The 21,719-nt window shown below is 36.5% G+C and overlaps 1 protein-coding gene across 11 annotated transcripts in view; it reads right to left on the bottom strand.

Moving 5' to 3' along the window:
- Window positions 1–21,719, bottom strand: part of LOC110835859 (fatty acid synthase) — a 236,087-nt gene that overhangs the window by 180,560 nt on the left and 33,808 nt on the right. For 9 of the 11 annotated variants that reach the window (XM_087351939.1, XM_087351941.1, XM_087351940.1 and 6 more), the window contains 12 exons: window positions 19,492–19,784; window positions 18,056–18,246; window positions 16,427–16,666; window positions 14,999–15,119; window positions 13,203–13,379; window positions 10,808–10,987; window positions 9,256–9,454; window positions 7,433–7,613; window positions 5,315–5,460; window positions 4,381–4,628; window positions 2,018–2,342; window positions 600–755 (listed from right to left, as the gene is read on the bottom strand). In XM_087351939.1, the coding sequence (XP_087208065.1) occupies window positions 600–755; window positions 2,018–2,342; window positions 4,381–4,628; window positions 5,315–5,460; window positions 7,433–7,613; window positions 9,256–9,454; window positions 10,808–10,987; window positions 13,203–13,379; window positions 14,999–15,119; window positions 16,427–16,666; window positions 18,056–18,246; window positions 19,492–19,784 (2,457 nt within the window). Of the gene's footprint in view, window positions 1–599; window positions 756–2,017; window positions 2,343–4,380; window positions 4,629–5,314; window positions 5,461–7,432; window positions 7,614–9,255; window positions 9,455–10,807; window positions 10,988–13,202; window positions 13,380–14,998; window positions 15,120–16,426; window positions 16,667–18,055; window positions 18,247–19,491; window positions 19,785–21,719 lie in introns of those variants that run through there. The other 2 variants (XM_087351947.1, XR_015535963.1) reach the window with 2 other exon arrangements.

The following is a 21,719-nucleotide window of genomic DNA, read 5'->3' as shown; positions in this document are numbered from 1 at the left end:
AGTCTTTGTAAAAGAATTAAATAACAGTGAAGACATACAGCCTCAAATACATTATCCACATGTTTCATCATATACATAAAATGCTGTAGTTGAATGTTCTATAGTTTTCTGTCTTTGGTCTGGTTTGTGGGTGACCATAATTGCTGATACATAATGCACAACAATCTATGACTATCCCTGTTTCATTGCTTTTCAATTGTTTAACCTTTATCACCTGTGCATCAGTGCTTACAGGCAATTCTGTTGGCCATGCAAAACACTGTATCACTGAACCTGGAGTTGAAGTCTGGTCAGCAGCCCCATAATATAAGGGTTTAAATCCCTTGTTGCCATATGATAAAGGATTAAAATTCTCATAAAAACAAGCAAGCATCAATTAAATACAGTTTATTCAAAGAAATCCACATGAAGAACCAGCACTTTCTGCAACTTCTAATCGTTATGTGTGCTCCTGCTACTACTACTAGTGCCGCAACTGCCATCTCTATCATGCTGTTGAAAGTTTACACTGTATTACTATTTATGTTGTTCCATTTCCATAAAATTGTGAGCTGCACAAATGTCTCATTCTGATATACCTGAAGCCACTTTGGACTTACCCATGATGGTGCTGACACACTCCAGCACACTTCCAGGTCCATCACTTCCTGCACGTTTTTCAGCCACAACCATGCTTGCCACTACAGGACACAATTGCCTCATGAATCCGTTGAACACCTCCAGACATGATGCAATCCTCTGCACTACGGTGCCCCCTGCATTGCACAAACGTGAGTACAATAAATCTTCAGCTGTCAACACCCAGTTAAGTACTTGCTTTATAGTGCTGTCTTGTGTCTACTTTTTGAATTTTATGAACAAATCTGATATAGTTACTAATGAGTTCACTGAAGATCCTCTTAGGTATTAGGATCCAAACAAGCCTGTACTTATAACTGGTAAAATATTAATAGTATGGTCCAAAGAGTCCTGAACTGAAAGGTCAAGGTATGTCTCCACTCTTCTGCAAATATTTTCATTTTTGATTCCCCAACATATCCGTCACAAACATCCTTATTGAACATCACTATTGTCTTTTTTCCCCCAAATCAGAACCCTGCAGTCCCAGTGTGTAAGGAGAGAAGGAAATTAGTAGAAGTGGTTTCCAAATTTTGTCACATATGTGTTCCTTCCTTTAAGAATTGGTATATGTTAAGTTTGTGTTTTCTATTATATTTGAGAAGTTCTCCTTTCAGACCAAACTCCATCAGACCTGTATCCATAGAATAAAACTTAAAAAGATGTTTACAAATACTTTTAATTTCTGAGAGAAGGGGGGAACTGGTATGCAATTGAACAGAATGAAATGGGGAAAATACTATAAATAAACATGGCATTAATAGATATATCAATGGCCATTCCATAAAATAATACTAATTCCTAGTGAATCTACAGTTATGTATTTTATCTTGTATGCCCTCTGAAACACTTCTTACCCACAGAGAATTTGCAAACTTTTCAAACTCATGACTGTTTGTCAGAGAAAAAACAGAAGTGCCAGCTCAGAAGGTCTGACACATCAGACAATTGTAGCAAGCTGAGATAAAACTATAGAGAAATTTACGAGATACTTGGCCTCCTAATTAACCCTAAAATTTCCAGATGTATTGCCTATCATGTTATTCTGAATTCATACAATTATTCGGTCGAAGAGGAACCTCCTACTGCTGACTGAAAAATGTCAAATTGTTTTGGTTATATATACACATTATGTAGAATCAGTAAAGGTTACTGGTCATTTTTATTCAAGAGTAAAACTTTTCAAATTGTACTGAAATATCAATGAAAGCTTTTTAGAATGTTACTTGACCTGTTATATAGCAATATTTAGTATTACTATATCAATTACAAAACAAATGATAAACCCCACATTGTGTTAACATAATGTATAATGTATATTCTTAGCCTAAGGTTTGGCAGCAGTTAAAGCTTTCTTCTGTGACTTATGTGTACAAACTATTTTCAGACCACAACTGACACAACTGAATGTTTTGATGTTCCTCGTGCACCTCTGCAAGCATGCCCACATCTCCCACAGGGCCCCACTGTACGGCAAGACCTGGCAATCCATCTCGGACACGGGCCTCACAGATGCGCTCTGTAATGGAGTTGTTCATGCCATAGCAGGTTTGTCCCACATTACCACGTCCACATGAAAAACTGGAGAAAACCACAAAATGTCGCAGATACGGGCACATCTGGCGAGACAACACATCCAGGTGATGTGTTGCAAGTGCCTTGGGTCCTGCAGAAGCAGAGAAGTCTGCCTCAGTTTGATTTTCCAGAAGTCTGTCTCGCAACACCTGTAATAATGCCAAGATGTTTCTTTCAGTATCGAAACAGGTAGTGAAATATTTTGAACAGTCACTCCTACTTATGTTCTTGTGGTACACCCTATGTCCTGGTAAATGAGTCATGGCAGAATAATAATTTCATTAGCATTGGAACACAAAACTCAGTCTCTCAGAAGGTAACAACCTTTCTACCTATTGGCTACTAGTCAATGGTTAGGAATTTCAATTCTTTACAGAGTATTATGCAAACAGACCAAGAGTGATGGTAGTCCTATATTTTACTCAGCTATTTACTGACCACCTCTCCAATTGGTAAATTCTGAAGAAAAATATTTATATTACATCCTCCAATAAAATTCTTATATACAGAATTTTTCTACACAAACTTAACTTTCTTCTGCTTCTTTATAGTGACCCATTTTAGGTCTACACAACCTACACATAGTAACTGTCCTTTAACCTTCTTCAATCACTGAATATGTCTCATAGATGCTGTATTTCCTTATTGCTCCACAGTTATTAGTCTCCAACATACTTATTAAATATTAAAACCAGTATCACAAGCAGTTCATTTGTAAGGAATTTGCATATCTGGAGTTTCTTTTGCTTCCATGCAAGCAAAAGAAACAATATATATAAGCAAAAGAAACTCTTTCATGATTATGTCGTGTGATTTATTAACTTCTGTTTAATAGGCAAAATTATTATAAGCATTTAAAAGTAGGCTATCTCCTAGGCCAGTGGTATTCAAACTTTTTTGTTCGCGTACCCCCAGATATAATTTCTCTTCAACTTTGTACCCCCAAACTTGTTGGTGTATAATTCAAGTTATACATAGTATATAATCTACATCTAAAATAAATTAAATAAATTACATTACTGATTATTCAGTGTTTATCTAAAAATAATATTTTTTTTAAATTTCACGTACTTCCTAAGATGTCTTCGCGTACCCCAGTTTGAATACCACTGCCCTAGACTACCAGCTGGATGACCAGAGTTAAATTTGCAGCACCAGTAGAGATTTTTATCTTTGTCACCAAATCAATTATGTTTCTGATGCCCACTCAGCCTCCCAACCAATGGGTAATCGGGCTCTTTTCCTTACAGACTGAGACCTGAACCTGATCATTCGCCTCCACATAGTGTGTGGAGCTACGCTTAGTCAAAGATCAATCTTCCCAGAAATGGTTGGAGTGTGTTTGCTTGTTATGCATTTATTTGTTAGCCATTAATTTCTGAATGAAAATAAAAGTAAAATGAAAAAGCCCCACACTCAAGTAAAAGCAGTATATTGCAGTGACCAGATACACAAGGTTGTCCAAAACAATAAAACATATTTAGTGAAATCCAAAAATATAGCTACCTTTTGTGGGATCTTGTAAACACAGTAATGAATCATGAGGTTAAAAAAATAGTGGGAAACTTTTTGACTAGCTGAGTGTAACATTAGCTTCTCAAAAATTACTCTTCTCCATGAAGACAGCTACATTTCAGTCTTGGTATTTCTAAGGTAACAACAAGAGTGATACAATATGAAGCTGATGACATAACATTCACAGATTTTTTCTCCTGCCTATTTGGTTAATTTTATATGATTTCTTCTTGAGTACATACAGAGTAATATATACATATTCTTTGTTTACTGTGCTTTTAAGGTAATATGTAAAGAGAATTTGACTGCTGAGAAGCCCCTAACAAGATTCTGTTTATATTAATAATAGATCAACTAAGTCTGATGCATTAGATTATTCAAAATATGCTAATTTCTTTGGAAGCTTTCAAGTCACATATATATTAGTGCTTGCACATATGAGAAACAGAGTTAACACATGGTTATAAATTTATTCCTAATACTCTAATTGTACCAAATTCTTTCTCAGATCTTTCCTTTCATTTAGAAGCAGCACTCTGAATGCAGAAATATTAACATAATCATCTTACACTTCAGCATAACTGTTCTTGGTTTTAATTGACAGCCATGTGTTAGTTATTCTCTGGTTTAACCAATATGATATTTTAAAATGTGAAAACTTTCAGCACTCACCGAAGCCAGGTTAAATATGGCATCAACTTGTCCCAGCTTGTTTGCATCTGACAGTAGAGCTCTTACACCACTCTTCATGGTAATATCAGCCAGAGAGATGACTACTGTTACACCACAGCTGCGCCATATTCTGACACGCAAACTCTGGTAACCAGTCTTGATACCTTTACGAGATGTCAGCACCAGTTTACGAGCGCCTCGTAACACAAGCCAGTCAGCCAGCTCCAGACCAAAGCCTCCCAAGCCACCTGTAAGTCGCAACACTGTCCCATGTCACATACCTACATGTTTATTTTTTAATTAAAATTATTATATAACTAATATATAGTATAACACAGTTATAACGGATCCAAATATTATTAGAAAGGTGAATGATAAGTTTACGTAGTTCAATTAGTCACAGAACTCATCTTGGACCTAAAGAAAAACAAGAACATCTATTTGGATACCAATAGGGTTTTGAATAATATGGGGATAACCCAGAAACCCAAAACCATAAATGTAGAAAAACCAAATTACTTGGATAGTTCAACAGGATAAGGTTTCCCCTAACCTATCAAAGAATGTGTAGGATTCTCACTACAGGATCCATAAAAACCATTCATGAACTGTCTGTAATAGATAACATTTTAACAGACTAAAATGTCTAGATATAAAACAATTAAAAACCACTTCTACACATATTCAAAAAAATTGCAAGGAAACGTTATAAGATTGTATTATTATATTTTGCCCATGACCAGTTTCAATATATTTTAATCTTTCACAAATTACCCATAGACTGATACTTTTACTGCACTGAAGAAGAATTTCTCTGCCATTGTCATAATATGAGCCAAACTCTCTATATTTTAAGAATTTTATTTATGGACGTTTCTACACAATTTATTTTTTATATTTTAATGTTAGGAAATTAAATGAAAAAACTCATTACCTGCAATGATATAGGTGTTACTGTGATTACAGAAGTACTGTGGATATGCCTGCATGAGCCGTGGTACAGACACAGTAACTTTTTTATCTTCCTCTGGTCGAATATGCACCAAAACTTTGCCTATATGTTTCTCATCTGCCATGTATCTGCAATATAATTATGTACTTCATATGCCTACACAATTTTTATACAACTATATAACTCAACCCTGTGCTTACCAAATTTGTCAAAATGAGGTATTAACCTTTCTTACATGGGAACAAGGTATTAAAATGTTTACACTATAGTGCTGATTCACCATTATAAGGAGAAGACAATTATATTTTGTTGAGAGTAGTTTTACACCATTTCCCACTAGTGTATCTAAAATCTGCAGGTCAGTTTCTTGCTAAAAACTTCTGACAGTGGTCTGGTCTACCACATACCCTCTTATCATCCCATCCCCTTTTGCAAACACATGATTCAGCAAACTAGAAATACCTGAGAGAAGTATTATTTATTTCAGCATTTCTTTAATATTCCTTCAGGTGCCTCTACCTCAGAGAAGACCTTGGATGCATGATAATATAATGACTACTTGACTAGAACCTTCTTGGTAACAATAACCTTCATAACTAACTAACCAGATGGCTTACCGAACTTGAAGGTTCATCAACGAATTAACCAAAGCCCTCCACCGGACCCTGTCCTGGGCCAACAAAAAATCCAGTCTCCTTCAACTCCTATCTCCCATAGATCTGCTTGATATTATCCTCCCATCTACGTCTAGGTCTCCCCAGCGGTCTCTTCCCCTCAGGCTTCCCAACAAATACCCGGTGCACACTTCTTGCCCCATCCATGCACACTACTTGCCCCGCCCATCTCATTCTTCTCGACTTAATAACAATAACCTTCATAGGGTTAATAATTATAAATAACTTTCAGCAGGGAAGAACAACCAAATTCTGTACGGGGCAGTGAACAAGACTGCAGTGTCATACCTGCTATACCATGGCTGAAAATAAATGGTAATTTAGCCCTGTGCTATTGTGACACATTTCCAGTCAGAATGTACTTAACATGATGCATAGATTATAAATGTTAAAGACATTAATTGCACTTTATCTGTTTTCTGAGGTATGTTTCCAAAGTTGGCTCTACTCTCATATTCAGCTAATAGGTTACCAGTATGCAGGAAGATTTTTATTAATTTTCCATTTTAAGGTTGGTAGTTGTGATGATTATGGATGGAACGTAGACCCTCTCGATACCACTAGATAATTAATGTTTAAGTTTAAAAATAAAAATAAAAAACAAACATAAAGGATTCTATTAGTGGAACGACATCTAGTCAGTCTCCTGAAGGTGGGGTAAAGCTAAGTTCCAGAACATCATGTATAACAAATAAATATCAGACAAGTGACATGTCCAACATATTAATAGTACAACTGAATCTACTGTTGTCACATAACTTTAAAGAACTATGACACTAATAAAATCTGTTATAATATTAATAATAAGAAATAGAAATAACATTGGTGATCAAGCAATCACAGCAAAATTAGAAAATGACTTACAGACAGCAACGTAAGAACAAGGGATTACTATCTTGAAGTTTCAGCAAAAGAAACAATTTTAATGAATGTGCAAGGAAGAAAACATATAGGAATAAGCAGTCACAGAGAATCAATGAACAGAATAAGCCAATGAATGTAACTGCTTTTGATACTTGATATCAATTTTTTCTAAAAATTGCTACAGAGAGGAAATTAATACATGTACAGAGAATAAATTACACAATAAAATATACAGGTGGGTGGAAAGTAAATAGGCATTGAGAAATGGTTATAACCTCTATATTTTTAATGTATAGTAATTATTTAATGCCTACTTACTTCCCACCCAGCCTGTACATTTCTAAAAATGACAAAAGACAAAAATGGTGTAAACAATAATAAAACCCTGCTTTCTTTTGAACAATGAGAAAACATATAAAGAGGAAGATTGTGGCTGCTGAAAGGTGATTATGAAATAGCAGGAGCTACTCCCAGTAATCAAAGGGGAAGTGAAGAAATAAGAAAACAATATTACACAATATTCTCTGAAGTTCTTCCATCATCTCCATCATGACAACTGTACCTGAAAGCTTGTTCCACTTCAGTGTCTGAAAAAACAGTCCTGGATAGTGGTCGTACTGCCCCTGTCGCTATGCCTTCAGATACACAGTCATGCACCTTATTCTTAAACTCAATGGATCCAGAGACCACTTTGGATAACATGACTCCATGGAAGCTTGTCCTCTTTAGGAACACCTCCATGCCTACATGTCAGATTCACTCACAGATAGTTTATGTCACAAAGACCAGCAACACTATACAACATATGTTATATAAAACTATAGTTCCTTTTACTAGCATCTTTGCCATAATAAGCAATTCCTAATAACCTGCAATATTGTTCCATAGCTTTCTGCAATGACTGGAATTTCAAACCTTTTATGGTTTGCGACCTTTAAAATGCTGTGGGCAGGGAGAGTAGGTTAACATAAGTATGGAATTACTTATGGTATTACTTTTCACAGTAATTACGAAATGTATGCACAATATGAGCAGTGTGCATGTGTAACTACAAAATAAATAGTGCGTTGAATTCTGCTTCTCCTTTGCTCTGCACAAACCAAGCAGTAACAAGCTGAGCATCTTACTCCTTTCAAATTTTTATGAGTCAAGAAACTTTATCAAATGATTTCTTATGCCATGATGCAGAAACGAACTGTCATTTTCTCCTGCCCAACTCTAACATTTATTTGGATGATTAACATGTCAACTGGCAATACCACTCTTTGCTGTGACACTTTTTTTTTTCATATCTAGTACACACCATTCAGCATGGTGTGCATTGGTGGTTAGCAGGATTCACGACCCATCAGTACATGGGTTCGATCGCGACATTTAACACCCGTGCTGTGACCCCCTTTTTGTGAGATGATGATGATGAAAGTGGAGTAATTGTTGGGATGCCATGGAGAAACCGGGGAAACCCCGGAGGAAAACTCCGTAATGCCTAGACCACGGCCTTGCCCAATACGTTGTAAATCTGAGCACCGCTCGGAATCAAACCCGGGACCCCAGTATTACAAGCCCAGCGTTCTAACCACTAGACCACCGTGGCGGTGCTGTGACACTAGTAACTCTACTATAAGCAATGTAATGAGAATTACATTTCTGTGTCTCTTGTTGTGGTCTTTATGGCAATTTGTCAACAGTGAACTGAGGGCAGTTCAAAAGATTACAGTGTTATGTCATGGAAGAAGGAAACATAAGTTTCTTCTGTGATGCACATGTTTACATGATCTTCTCTGGCTGTGATTTAACTCAGTATACTAATGTCATAATGAAGCATGTACTGGCACTAATCCTTGGCCTTTTAACAAACATTGCAGTGAAGAAATATGGAAACATTTTTATATTATGTTTTGTATCATGAGCATTACATCCCTCCTCCCTTAGTGATGCGATTCATGGCCTCCAGCACGTGTAGCCCGTCTACCTCACCTGATGTTCAAGCAACTTTGGCCAGTGTTTGGAGTGCAACAAAATATTCTGAAGGTTGATGTTATGAGGTGGGGATGTACTGTAGCTTCTTGAAGGATTACAAGTTCTATAAATACAAGTTCCCTGAACATGAATAGGACTGCCAAGTTCAAGTGTCTCATGTATGGACTAAACAATGATTGTTCAACATGGCAAGAGTGTGCAGTTATCAACAGACATTAAGAGAGTGGAATAACACTTTGTTATGACATAAGAAGTGTAATGAATAGAGAACAACTATTTTAAGCATTTTTATATCAGTAGCTTCAAGAACAGTAAAGAATAAATCATTATCAAATGTATTAGAATACTTAACAAATCCATAAGCTATAATGAATCCATGTGAAATCAGTAAAACTGTTACAATACCAATAGTGTTGTTCTTCTGAAGGTTAAATATTCCAATCTCAAGGAACCGTCCTCGAGGGGCAAGACACCGTACAGAGGCCTGCAGCTTTTCCTCAGTGAGGGAGTTGAAAACAAGGTCCACGCCTCTACCATTTGTCTCTGACATGATGAGTTGCTCAAAAGAGGTGTCTCGAGAGCTGCCAATATTGCGGTCTGTCAACTGGGAAAGAAGATTATATGCACACGTGTTTGACAATTTGTATATATTAAAAGTAAGAGAACTACCTTCAAATTACAAAACATTCTCAAAAGGGAGCATAAGATGACTTTACACATCTATTGTGAAAACACTCTAGGAATCTTACCTTCAAAGCCCAGTCCTTTCAATACCTGTTATGGTTGCATGTCTTAAAAGCGTATTATTTTACTTTTCATTTTCTGTGTTATAAATAAGGAAACATGGAGGAAGAAAAATTTCCATTTCTGAATTTACATTCTGGACAGTAATGAATAATATGTATTCTATAAGGAACATACATCCATTTATAACTTGCAGGTCTAGACAAAAAGTTCTGCACTTTCTTTAACAGTGATGTATCAGATTCTGCTTGCTGAACAGTCTCAACATCATACCAATGCAAATCCCTATAACATAAGTTAAAAACATTCCAGAATACTTCAAACAGATATGCTGTGTACTGTGCCTGGGTCAAAGGCATGGATCCTGTACTATCTCAATGCATGAATGAGAATATTAATTATGGTAAAAATAGAATATATGATTCTAGCCACAGAACCAGTATTCAGTTCCTCGATCCTAGACATTCTTGATCATCCCTCATATGTACAAAGAAAAACAGTATTTTGCCCAACACAGAGAAAACCAAAATGTCCCACAATCTTCTCATGTTGAGGCCCAAATTTCCCCCATACTAAACACCAAAAATTCAGATTAGATATTTGGAACTTATGACAGTTGCTGCCACGTCATGCATCACTGAGAACCCCCAGAGTCCACCCAGGCCAAAACAAAAATTTAGAACCAAGAAATCAGATACAAATTATGAATGTTCCTGGTGGAGGTGTGGGAATATAATCTAACAGGACAAGCTGACAGCTGCCCCACAACCAGAAAGAAGATAAATAGGAAAATAGCACACATGTTCAGTCCTCCAACAGATGGCTGAGACAGTAACGCTGTCATGTGAGAAATTCCATAACAGAGCACATAAGGACATAGAACATACTTCATTATTTGAAAAGGAATTTGTTGCATTGTGACTAGAAATGTCTTGGCACTGACAGGCTTTTGTAGAAGGTGATTATGTGTATGTGCAACTGTTTGGTCATGATGTTGCCACAAGCAGGCAATGCAGAAAGCTGAGCGGGGATGGGGAGGTGGCCACCACCTACAGTATTTGAGTTCTGTGACAGTATGTTTCACATCGAAATTTCGACTTTTAATCAAAACAAACTCACATATAACACTCAGAATCTGTAAAATAATTTAATTTATCATGGCAGAAAATCTCCCCTATGTATGCATGAGGTAGGAAATAGGCTGTTGAAATACCTGTGGAAACTGTTTCTTCATGAATGACCGTTTCTCCTGCGTGCCAACAGTGGTGAACACTGTACAACCTGCGTGCAGACAGATGTTGATGGCTGCCTGGCCTACACCCCCGCTCCCTAAGTGGACCAGCACAGACTCACCCTTTTTCATGTGACCGATCATCTCAAGTGCATAGTAAGCCTGTTCACAATAAAGCAAAGCAATAAGTTTTTATTTTTATGTTAAATTCTCTTTAGGTATAAAGGTGGCTCTGTTCTGGGTTGTTGCACTGTGTAGTTTGGTACAGTTCTGCTGGTGTTTCGGAGGTGCATGTTTCCTGATGGTGGTGGCACCAGCCACCTCTGAAAGATCACAACTTTTATGAGCCTATACAGTAAAAGAACTCAGAAGATGAAGATTGCTGTCTTTTGGGTTGTTGCGCGCTGTACTCTGGTACATTTCCACCAACATTTCAGAGGTCATACTGCCTGTCATCAGGGCAATGAATGTTAATCGCCCTTTTGACGGAGACAGTATGACTTCTGAACCGTTGGTGGAAATGTACCAGAGTACACAGCATAACAACCCAGAAGATAGCCACCTCCATACTTACTGCCATTTATACCTGAAATCTCATTTTCTTTAGGGGACTGGTAAAGGTAAAAAATATAAACTGGCCCTTGCCCAAGTACCACGTCATAAAGATAAATACAGGGAGTGAATGTTAAGCTTCACAGTTTCTTGATCTCAAGATCACTGGTAGACCTGGGGGCATGATGAATCTCTTTTAAACTTACATGGGCTGGAATACTTTACAAAAAAAGGTCTGTTTTTTCAAACTTGTTAAATAGTTATACATACATCATACAGCTTTATTATGTTCCATTGATCCATAAGTTAGTGAGATGAGAGTAGACATAATAAACAATACATATTAAAAGCACAATTCACAATTTATACATTGTTAAATAATTATCAATTATTTGCACTGACTGGAAATACTTTTTAGATAACAAAATACATAATAATCCTGTTAATAACAATTGGAAAGTGTGTGTTGATGCACACATTAAACTCAATTTTGAGTGGATTCCATCTGACTTCACCATATCCAGTTATACATATTAATATATGAATGTAGTCAATATTATGTATTAGAAACCAAAGAACTTCAATTTCTGTCAATAACTTGATCTATACTAATTTGTTCAATTACAGCACATTCTCTGTACTACATAAAGTGGAATTTAATTTATGCAGGTGCTACTTATATACCCTGCAGATTAATGGCAGAACTTTTAGAAACCCTCAATTACTGATATCAGATATCCATAACGATTTAAGTGTTGCCCATTATATCTTCTTCAGTAATATGCATCAGTGATGTTTTACAGTAACTTGCAGTAGACAGATTGTGATTATATTTTATTACTGTGTTGCTTTCGTTGCTGGCCTACTACCACTGAACAACGTTGCATTCTTTAGCTGAAAGATATTTGTCTTACTACCTATCTAGTGATCAGCAGCAGAATAAGAAGACTCTAAACTACAGTTTATTAGAGGTTGTAACGTTACAGAGAGTTCATTATATTTCATACTGCACTTAATTTAGAGATCAATAAATAGCACTGTTTTAGACATCATACTTAATTTAGAATTTTGTGGTACAGCATACCTTAGCCTTTCTTATTTAGTTTAGATTTATTTCGGTGCAAATAAACCCTTCGTATCTTATTTTGTCGTCTGTTACAAGAAAGACATTCAAAAGTAAGCATGTTGCTTTGACAACAAAATAGTAATACAGAAGCTAGTTGAAAGAAATTTCCACCAAAAATACAGCAGTTACATATGGCACAGGAGAAACAAATTTCTGCAAATAAAGAAATGAAAAAATAACTGTTCTACCTATCATTATTCAAACAAATACTTTTTTAATTTGTTATAAATGAAACCACAGAAAGATAATGTGGATAGTTTTCTTTTGTCTAGATCTGGAATATATGGAGCTCTTTATTTAAGCTACCTGAACATATTCACACTGTTAGACACAAGGCCATGTGTTAGGAATAAAGTAACAAAGATGGAATTGACAAAATATGTAGTATATGCAGGAACTAATAAAAAATACATACGGAAGTTTAGTTGGAAATAATAGTCACAATAGATATGCAGGCACAGAACTGACTATAACATTACAACAGAAATCAGAGACATAAATTTCAAATGGAGAGCCCAGAGGTGTCCTGTAACTTTGGCTTATTATCAAATCTGAAATGATATAGTGTACACTAAAAAATGTGTCAGATAAATTCTACATTAATTGAAGCCACTTTGTAGTTTTGAGTAAACCAAACCTTATAAGATTCTGAATGCTTAAGAGTAAATGTCCTAATATTTATTTAACTTCATCACTCACTGTTGCATAGGCTACAGGCACAGTTGCTGCATCCTCAAGAGTCCAGTGTTCGGGCACATTCCACAGCAAGTTCTTGTCTGCCAGCACCATCGATGCCAGGGCTCCAGAAGTGACCATGCCCATAACTCGTTGCCCATTCTGGTCACGTCCAGAGAACTCTAGCCCTTCAACACAGCCCTACCAACACAAAAATTCTTTAGTAACAAATTCCAAGTTTTCCTGAAATACAAAAAACTGTCATGTAATATATAAAACAAACTATCACATTATGTGATGTGGAGACATATATACGTATGTGTGTGTGTGTGTGTCCCTCAGAATTTCATGTTGACTGTGCAATTTTTCACAAGGGCACGGCGTTCTTTAATAGTGAATGGAGAAACCAGCATATAGACACAGAGGACAGCGTAGATTTTGAAAGCTAACAAGAGAATTGATGAGTAGTAGACTATTATTTAACTACATAATAATTACTATTGGTTGGTTGGTGACCTTAAGGTTCCTTATATAAAGGGTAAATTCTTGACCACATTAGCAGTTTTCAAATTCTTAAGATAGCTTATACGCTATGAAGTTAGTTAATTCAATAACCTAACTTTCATTTACTCTCTGATATACTTCTTGTTCATGAAGTTTGTAACCGCTCATCTGGAATTAGTTTGGTTTTGTTATTTGTTTCTGTGTGTTTCCAGTATGTCAAAACCTTTCTGTAAGATTTTAGCACCACTTGCAGAGAACAAGGAGGGACTTCAGCCCTAAGAGCTAGAAGTCGTGTTTATGCCATCTGGTTAATATCTGATTTCGACTCCACCTACGACAGACAAAGAAGTGCTTTGAGGAGCAAGTGTGGAGGATTGTGTTGGGCGGTCCGTGAGAGGTCTCTCTGTCATGAGAGCGGGAGGTGTTTCGCACCAAGCCCGGGACCCTGGCGCCGAAGAAAATTAGGGTAGAGACACTCTTGTTTTAAGTCGCGATAGCGAAGGTGCTAGAAACACGCAGGAAGCGGTAAATTGTATACAAATAAATAGTAGTGCCTTCCAACTTCAATCTGAATCATTATTGGCTGGTGTGATCAGGTCGTTAACACGACCTGAGACAAGAGCTACACCCTGATAAGGCAGCTGTTACGAGGCCACGAGCAGTGGACGGTTACAAGTTGAAGAATCACACATGTAAGTATGTCACCAAAGCAAAGGTTACAATAGGTGCATACTGCCCCAAACAAAGTACACCAGTGTGTGAAGGGCATGGCACTTCACAGTATGGTCAGCTCATTAATTAACTATTTAGTTAAGACTGAGGTTCTCATAGCAGTAAAATTGTTAATGTTGTTCTTCTGTGAAGAATGCTTTATGGACTTGTAGGCAGACATCAACATTTCAGAAACATATACTGCCTCCACCTTCAAGGCTTTAGCCTACAAGTCCACATGGTGTTACTTTCCAGAAAATCAGCATCAATACAGTTGTTTAATTAATTCGTTGACTACAAACGGAATACCAGGCTAGATCAATGTGTAAGCAGAGTATGCATGAGATTTGAGATTCTTATTGTAGCAATAATGTCAACTGTGGTTTTTAGGTTGTGATGCTGTGGAGCCTTGTAAATGGTTAACTATGTTTCAGAGAAAGTATTACCCCAGTCTTCATGGTCTTCTGTTCTTCAACACTTATATTAAAATATTATTTTAAAAGAAGATTGCATGGTGTAACAACTCAAGTGGTCACAGTCAAAGGCAGAATAGTTTTCTTAGCACTGTCTAGATTCTGCACTTCATATATCATGTATGTTCTCACCAGATCCACCCGAAGCTTGGAAGGTTTCTCAGTCAGCCTTCCTGTTGCTGTCATCACATCCTTAAAGTTAAGTGCAGAGTAATAAATATGCACCAGTTCTTCATTTGGTTCCAACTGAATGCTGAAACATACCACATGTTAACATAAATCTGACTGTCTACATTCAAGTGACTTGTTAACCTATCTGCTGATATTATTATGCAGTAATACAAATCAACTCAGTACCACAAAAGTGGTTTTTAAGCAATGGAATTCCTTTGGATTTCAATGAAATAGAATCCAATTCAAAGTCTGTCAAGTAAACTGATGGTTTAAAAGTAAAACACTGGTCTACTGAGTAAGAAACACTAGGTTCAAAGATGGTTATTTCAACGTAGATAACTCTGTATGATTTCCCAGTTCCTACATACTACTGATACAGAAATAACTTTGAAAATGGAAATACTGTAAAGATGGAGAATTAGTGTGTATTTGATCAGTTTAGTAGATATCACATGAAGATTCTGCTAGGAGACTTCAATGCCAAAATTGGTCAGGAGGATATTTTCAAACCAACTATAGGGAGTGAGAGTTTACATGAATTTAGTAATGATACTGAGGTGAGATTAGTGAACTTTGCCACATCCAAAAATCTGATTGTCAATAGCACAACATTCTCACATCTTTATATCCATAAGCACACTTGGATGTCCCCTGATGGGATCACCCATAAATTAATTTATCATGTTTTGATCAATTAACGTTGTAGACATGCGATCTTATAGGGGAGTAGACTGTGACACTGACCATTATTTAAATGATACCAAACAGGCGGGGAAGATATACAGGATTGAGAAATTCAGGGTCAAAAGACTGAGTGATGTAGAAACTAAGCAAGAGTATCATTTAAAATTTCTGCAATCCCAGAGAACGTTGAAGAGAATATAGAGAACAGGGAAGTAGACGTCAATAATATACAGGAATTCAACTACACAGTAAATTACCTACTCAAATTAGGAAACTAAAATAAAAAATGTAGTGTTTCAAGAAGGAGCTGAAGATCTATTTATTGCTACACATACTTTCAGGATGCTATATCAAGTGGAGCTACTACTACCCAATATTTTTGCATTTTGACCATGTTGTTACTGTTAATTATAGGAAACTGGGGTGGCCTCAACTGACATAACATTATTATTGAATTTTGTCAGATTAGTTGCCTGATTCAAAAGTTTAAAAGGGTTAGGAATGGACATATAAAGACAGCATAATAATGTGACGACACTATTAATTTTTTTCTTAAGAAAGTAAAGCAAGCTAACAGGAATATATAGTGATAACATTTACCCTCACTTGGCATTAAATTTTAAGTACATTTATTCTGGTTCCTCATAACTATAATGGAACTTTAAATTAATCACATTACTGTGTACAAGAGTTGATCAGCACCTGTCAGGGTCCAGATTTCCCTCCAGCCACCTGAAACTGGAGAAATCTCCTCGGGTCATTATGCTGACATAGGCATGTGGCACAGTAACAGTGGCACAGCTGTCTAGTGGCAAGTGTCGGTATGACCCCCACTTTCCATCATTGTATACATTCATAACAAGATCTTTATTCAGCTGCTGCCGGTAAAACGGTAAGTGCGGATCAAATGGGGGTGCTGATGTATCCAGAATAAAATAACACCTGAAAATATATACAAAATGTTTCAGAGATCTCATACTGAAATATACCTTCTGCTTGTTCACTTATATATTTAAATTATATCCTTTTATTTAGACATGAATAATGCAGTCATTCAAACTGATGAATCTAATATAAATTATTCTAAGGCTCCTTATTATCATCATAAAGTTACTCAATAAGTTTATTAAACATTAATGCTCATTGTCTTCACACAAAAGGCACATATATTTAATTCAACCTTTTGAAACTCCATGAAACAGAGTCTTTCTTCCAAGCTGATGGTCACTCAGCTAGTAAACCAAGTCCCGCCTTTCAAGGAACCCAAAGGTTTTTTGCCAACTGGTCCTTATTGTGAGCCACAAGAATACAGTTCACAGCCTCCTATCCTATTCCAATAAGATGAACTTTAATATTATCATTTCAACTAAGCCTCCATCTCTCGTATGGTCTGACTGATTAATTTTTTTTATCAAGATAAGTTTTAAATGAATATCAATGAAGTGCCTGTTTCCATTTGTGATCCTTACAATTACTGATTCAGGATGTTAATCTACAGGTCATCCTCTCAACCACAATGCTGTAAAAGCTGGACCACATAGTATGTAACCACTAAACTCACTTCCAAACAAACATTTATTTTGATCTATCTGAAGAATTAAACAAAATTAAACTAACCAATTATAACTTTAAATTCATTACATAATTTCAGTGCCAATTCACAAAGTCTCTTGTTTTAATTTCATGCCCGAAAATCAGCTATCACTCTCAGAAAAGCAAGTAAGCTCTTATGCAACTGGGGAATGACAAAAATCAGCACATATTAAAAATTCTCTCTTTTTGATTCAGACAAAACTAAGTTACATTCATCTACAGAAAAGTTATGAATTTGAAAATCCACACTTTAGGTGCTACAGCAAGAACAGGATATACAATAACAGAGTCATAGCTCTATATACTTAACATGACAAACAATCAAACATGCAATATTTGAAAATTAATAAGAAAAGAGTGAACCAACTCAAATCAGCTAATCTTTCAAGACAAAAATGTACATTATGACATTTTATCTAAACATTAACAATTATGCAAATTTAAGACAGGTTTTATCTCAAAAAAAATTCTGATTGTGGACTTTAAATTGTAATAGTGAAACTGGCATAATCTGAGTGCTGACACTATGTTACAAGAATTTATAAATATGTAAGAACAATAAAGTAAATAAATCACCATCTCAGATGGAAATTTTGTTTTAAAACATAAAATAATATTTATAAGTCAAAGAGATTAAATATTGCACAAATGTTCAAATCTTAGAAATCAGGTGAAAACTTGATAACATGTGGTACTTTCTTTACTGGCAGTAAAAAGGTTCAAATAGGAGTCTCTAACCTTACAAAGTTGGTCCCTGGCTCCTTGCGGATACAGTTCATGAGACCCAAAATGCCACTGAGTGGTGTATCCTGAGCTACAAGGATAATGCGATGCTTAGTGTTGCTTTGGATGACAGTCTGCATTTGTGGCAGCCAGTCATAGTTCTGGGCTGCAATGTAGATCACAACTGGATTTTCCACCATCAATCCCTGAAACAGATTCCACATACACTTTCTACCAAAATATATATTATAACAAAAAATCATTTAGTTTACCCAAAGTTTCTTGATGAGCTGATGATCATACTGCCACCTCTGGCTTAACTGGGATTACTTTTTATTAATCATTTTATGGAACAAATCAATGTCATGTATTAACTGTATTACTTACACAGTATTAAATAATAGAATAATTACACTGGATGAAGTGAAAAGTATAAAGAAGGATGATTCAGTATGACCTGTACAGTGATTATGTTGTTGTGGGTTGTGATGCCTTGTAGATTTATAGGTAGACTCCAAGATTTCAGAGAAAACTACTGTTTCTACCTTCAGCCTTACACGGTGTCATAACCCAGATGACTATCATCATATTGTCATCTTTACCATAGTGAAAATGTCAGATCTCACAAAGCTGCGCTGTGTTCAATATGTAGAAGGGTAAGCATGCTGCTCAGGTACATGACTCAAACAAGTTAATTGCAGTTTCAGAGCACAATCATACTCTTAAACAGGTCTCTCTGATGCTGTTGTCAACCCGAAGTGGTAGATTTGTTCTTATATTATGAAATGGAAAAATTTACTGCAAAGACATTATCCTTTTTATACAAACTGAAATTCTCTGAATGCCTTTTCAGTAATTTCACTCATCCATACTTATATCTTTTATTGGAGTTTTACTTTTAATTAGTTAAACACATTCGAATCAACTTTTGTTTTTTGCTGCTAAGAACTTGTTCACTTTACAAAACAACATTACTTGTTATCCAGCAACATACACACTTTGTGACTAAGCCAATAAAGAAAAACTGGACATGTTAACCATATTTTACACTATGCTGTACTGACTAAGAAGCTATATCACAAATGGATGATGTTACTTTTAGCAAGCATGGAAACAATAATCTAAAGAAAGAAATATTTTATTATTAACATTATTAAAGCACATCTGTACTGTCATGAGAGTATTATTATGGTGAGCACATGCTTGAGAATGAGATGAGTGGGGCATGTAGTATGCATAAGATAGATGATAAACATTCAAATCGTAGGCATGAAAACCTGAAGGTAGGAGGCCACTCTGAAGATTGATACATATAGATGGAAGGATAATATTAAAAGAGATAAAAACAGAGTGGGTGGATGGGGATTGGATTCATGCGGCTCAGTAAAAGGAAATGTCATAGGCTTTTGTGATCAACATTATAAACTTTCTGCTTTGAGTTAATGCCTTACCTTCCTGAGCAAGAGTAACTTTTCATCCTTTAGGGTTTTCTCAAACACAATTTCAAGCCTGAAGCCATAGATGAACAGACTGTTTGTTTCAGGTTTCTCACGAGTCAGGATGCACGCCCCATCAGCCAGAGCACTTACAGCAGTCTGCAGCAATTCTCTATACAGCAGGATGTTTGAAGCAATAACCAGTGTACAGTTGCGCTCATTTTTTAATTTGTGTTCCTCAACCATTATCCCTGTCTCGTTTAAGTCTCTGTGTGACAGGTTACAACCATTTGACAGGACTGTTATATCTGCCTGCAATATACAACAACCAAAAAACATGTTCAATTATTGTTGTTCTCATTGCCTTTTTGTGTTTTTTTAAACATAAGCTTAAACAATATTAATAAAACATTTCAACAAGAGCCTAGAAGCATCTTAATGCTATTCACAAATCCTTTAACCTTCATCAGCCATGCATTATGGCTCATGTGTGGAACAGTTTGCCAAGGGCCACAGTAACATACTACAAAACTATTAACCATCAGACAGCCCCATAGTACACGGGCTTAAATCCCATATTCTCATACAATAAAGGTTAATTTGGTTACATGCACATTTTGCTTTCAGTTATAAAAATTTGGTGCTTTTGGCAGTGAACATGAATATCTTCTGCTTACTCTTTTCCAAAAATTTGGAGTAATGAGGAACTTTGGTTACTCTAACACTCAAGTTATTTTCTTGGCACAAATTCTGTGCCTTCCCATGACTCCATCAAGTGCAAACATTACTTCTTGAAGCTTAAGCTAATTAGACATATTAATAATGAACAATGATGGAAACACAAGACTATGAACTAGTAGAGATTTCAGTTCAATATAAATTGGCTCAGGAATTGGAACTAAAATAATTTCCAACTTTGCTAACCTAAAATCTACCACAGTGCAAAAGAAGTATTTCATATTTTATAATTTTGGGTAATGGCTAACTGGGCAGCTTCCAAACTAGGATGTCTGTTGATAGGCGAGTGGAACTTTAATATCCAGTTCACCATTGTAGTTACACTTCTGTACACAGCTGATTATACTGCAGCTCTTATCACAAGTAATGTGTCAGCATGGCACAGCTTGACAAATGGTTTCATGATCAACACAGGGCCTAGGTCATATAGGCCACTAATAAGGCACTATATTGGTGTACTTGAATCTATTCTGAGGTCTGTACCTAGACATGAAATAAGAGAGTCCACTCCACTTTCATAGACACATAAAAATTGTAAGTTGTACTGAAACTGTGGGACAGCCAGATATTGAGCTGGCAACCCCACAGTAATAGCTAATCAATTATAAGTAGGAGAGCTGGTGTAAAACCATAACAAACTGGGTTTGGTTTCAATATTAAGAAACCCAGAAGAAGAAAACACAGAGGTATGCAGAATTATATATAGCTCAGAAGATAAATCTCATAATCTCACGAAGTGTCCCAGAAACTAGGTCATATGGAGAGTCAGACAGCCAAATGGTAACAGAAACTAGCTGACACCATCAAACTGCAGGACAGTCCTCTTGATGACACAAAAGCACAGTCAAGATGGCATGAGCCAGGAGGGAAAACTTGCTGATGGATAGATCAGGCCAAAAGGGAAGGAGCTATGGAATGCCACACACTAATGTTCCAACCAGCCAGGATATGGACTGGTCTGGTAACCACCATAAGAATCCTTGGATCTGCAAGTAAATGAGCCAGCTGTCACCGTGTCAGCCATGTTATCGGGAAATCAAGAGCTGTTAGGTACAGGAACATCTAAGGAGTGAACAGACTTTAAGATGGATGGAGAATGCATCATTAATGATATATATCATATATAGTGAACTGGATGTATTCTTTGATCTACCTAACTAACCTTACCTGTACATACAAAGAGACTGTGGAAAGGGTTAGATACCAGACCACTAGCATAGCCCGTTTCAGGGCCCAGATCCATCCAACCAAACTAAACCTTTCTCCCTCTACTTTCTCTCCCTCTCCCATTCTCGCCCACGTGCTACCATTGGTCCACTCCCATGCCTGCTCCCATTGGCTCGGGGCAGGCTACACCTTTCACTCTCCAGCCTATAAACCTAGCACCTCACACCCTATTGGCATATTCATCGCCCTGATGACGGAGGCAATATGACCTCTGAAACGTTGGTAAACATCGACCAGACTACACAGCGCAATAACCCAGAAGACGGAAATCTTCAGGA

This window comes from Zootermopsis nevadensis, unplaced genomic scaffold (assembly GCF_977971745.1).
Source record: "Zootermopsis nevadensis isolate Lab colony 2312 unplaced genomic scaffold, Znev_1.0 Znev_ptg000020l, whole genome shotgun sequence".
Classification (NCBI taxonomy): Eukaryota; Metazoa; Arthropoda; class Insecta; order Blattodea; family Termopsidae; genus Zootermopsis; species Zootermopsis nevadensis.
This window is presented reverse-complemented; position numbering and strand designations above follow the sequence as displayed.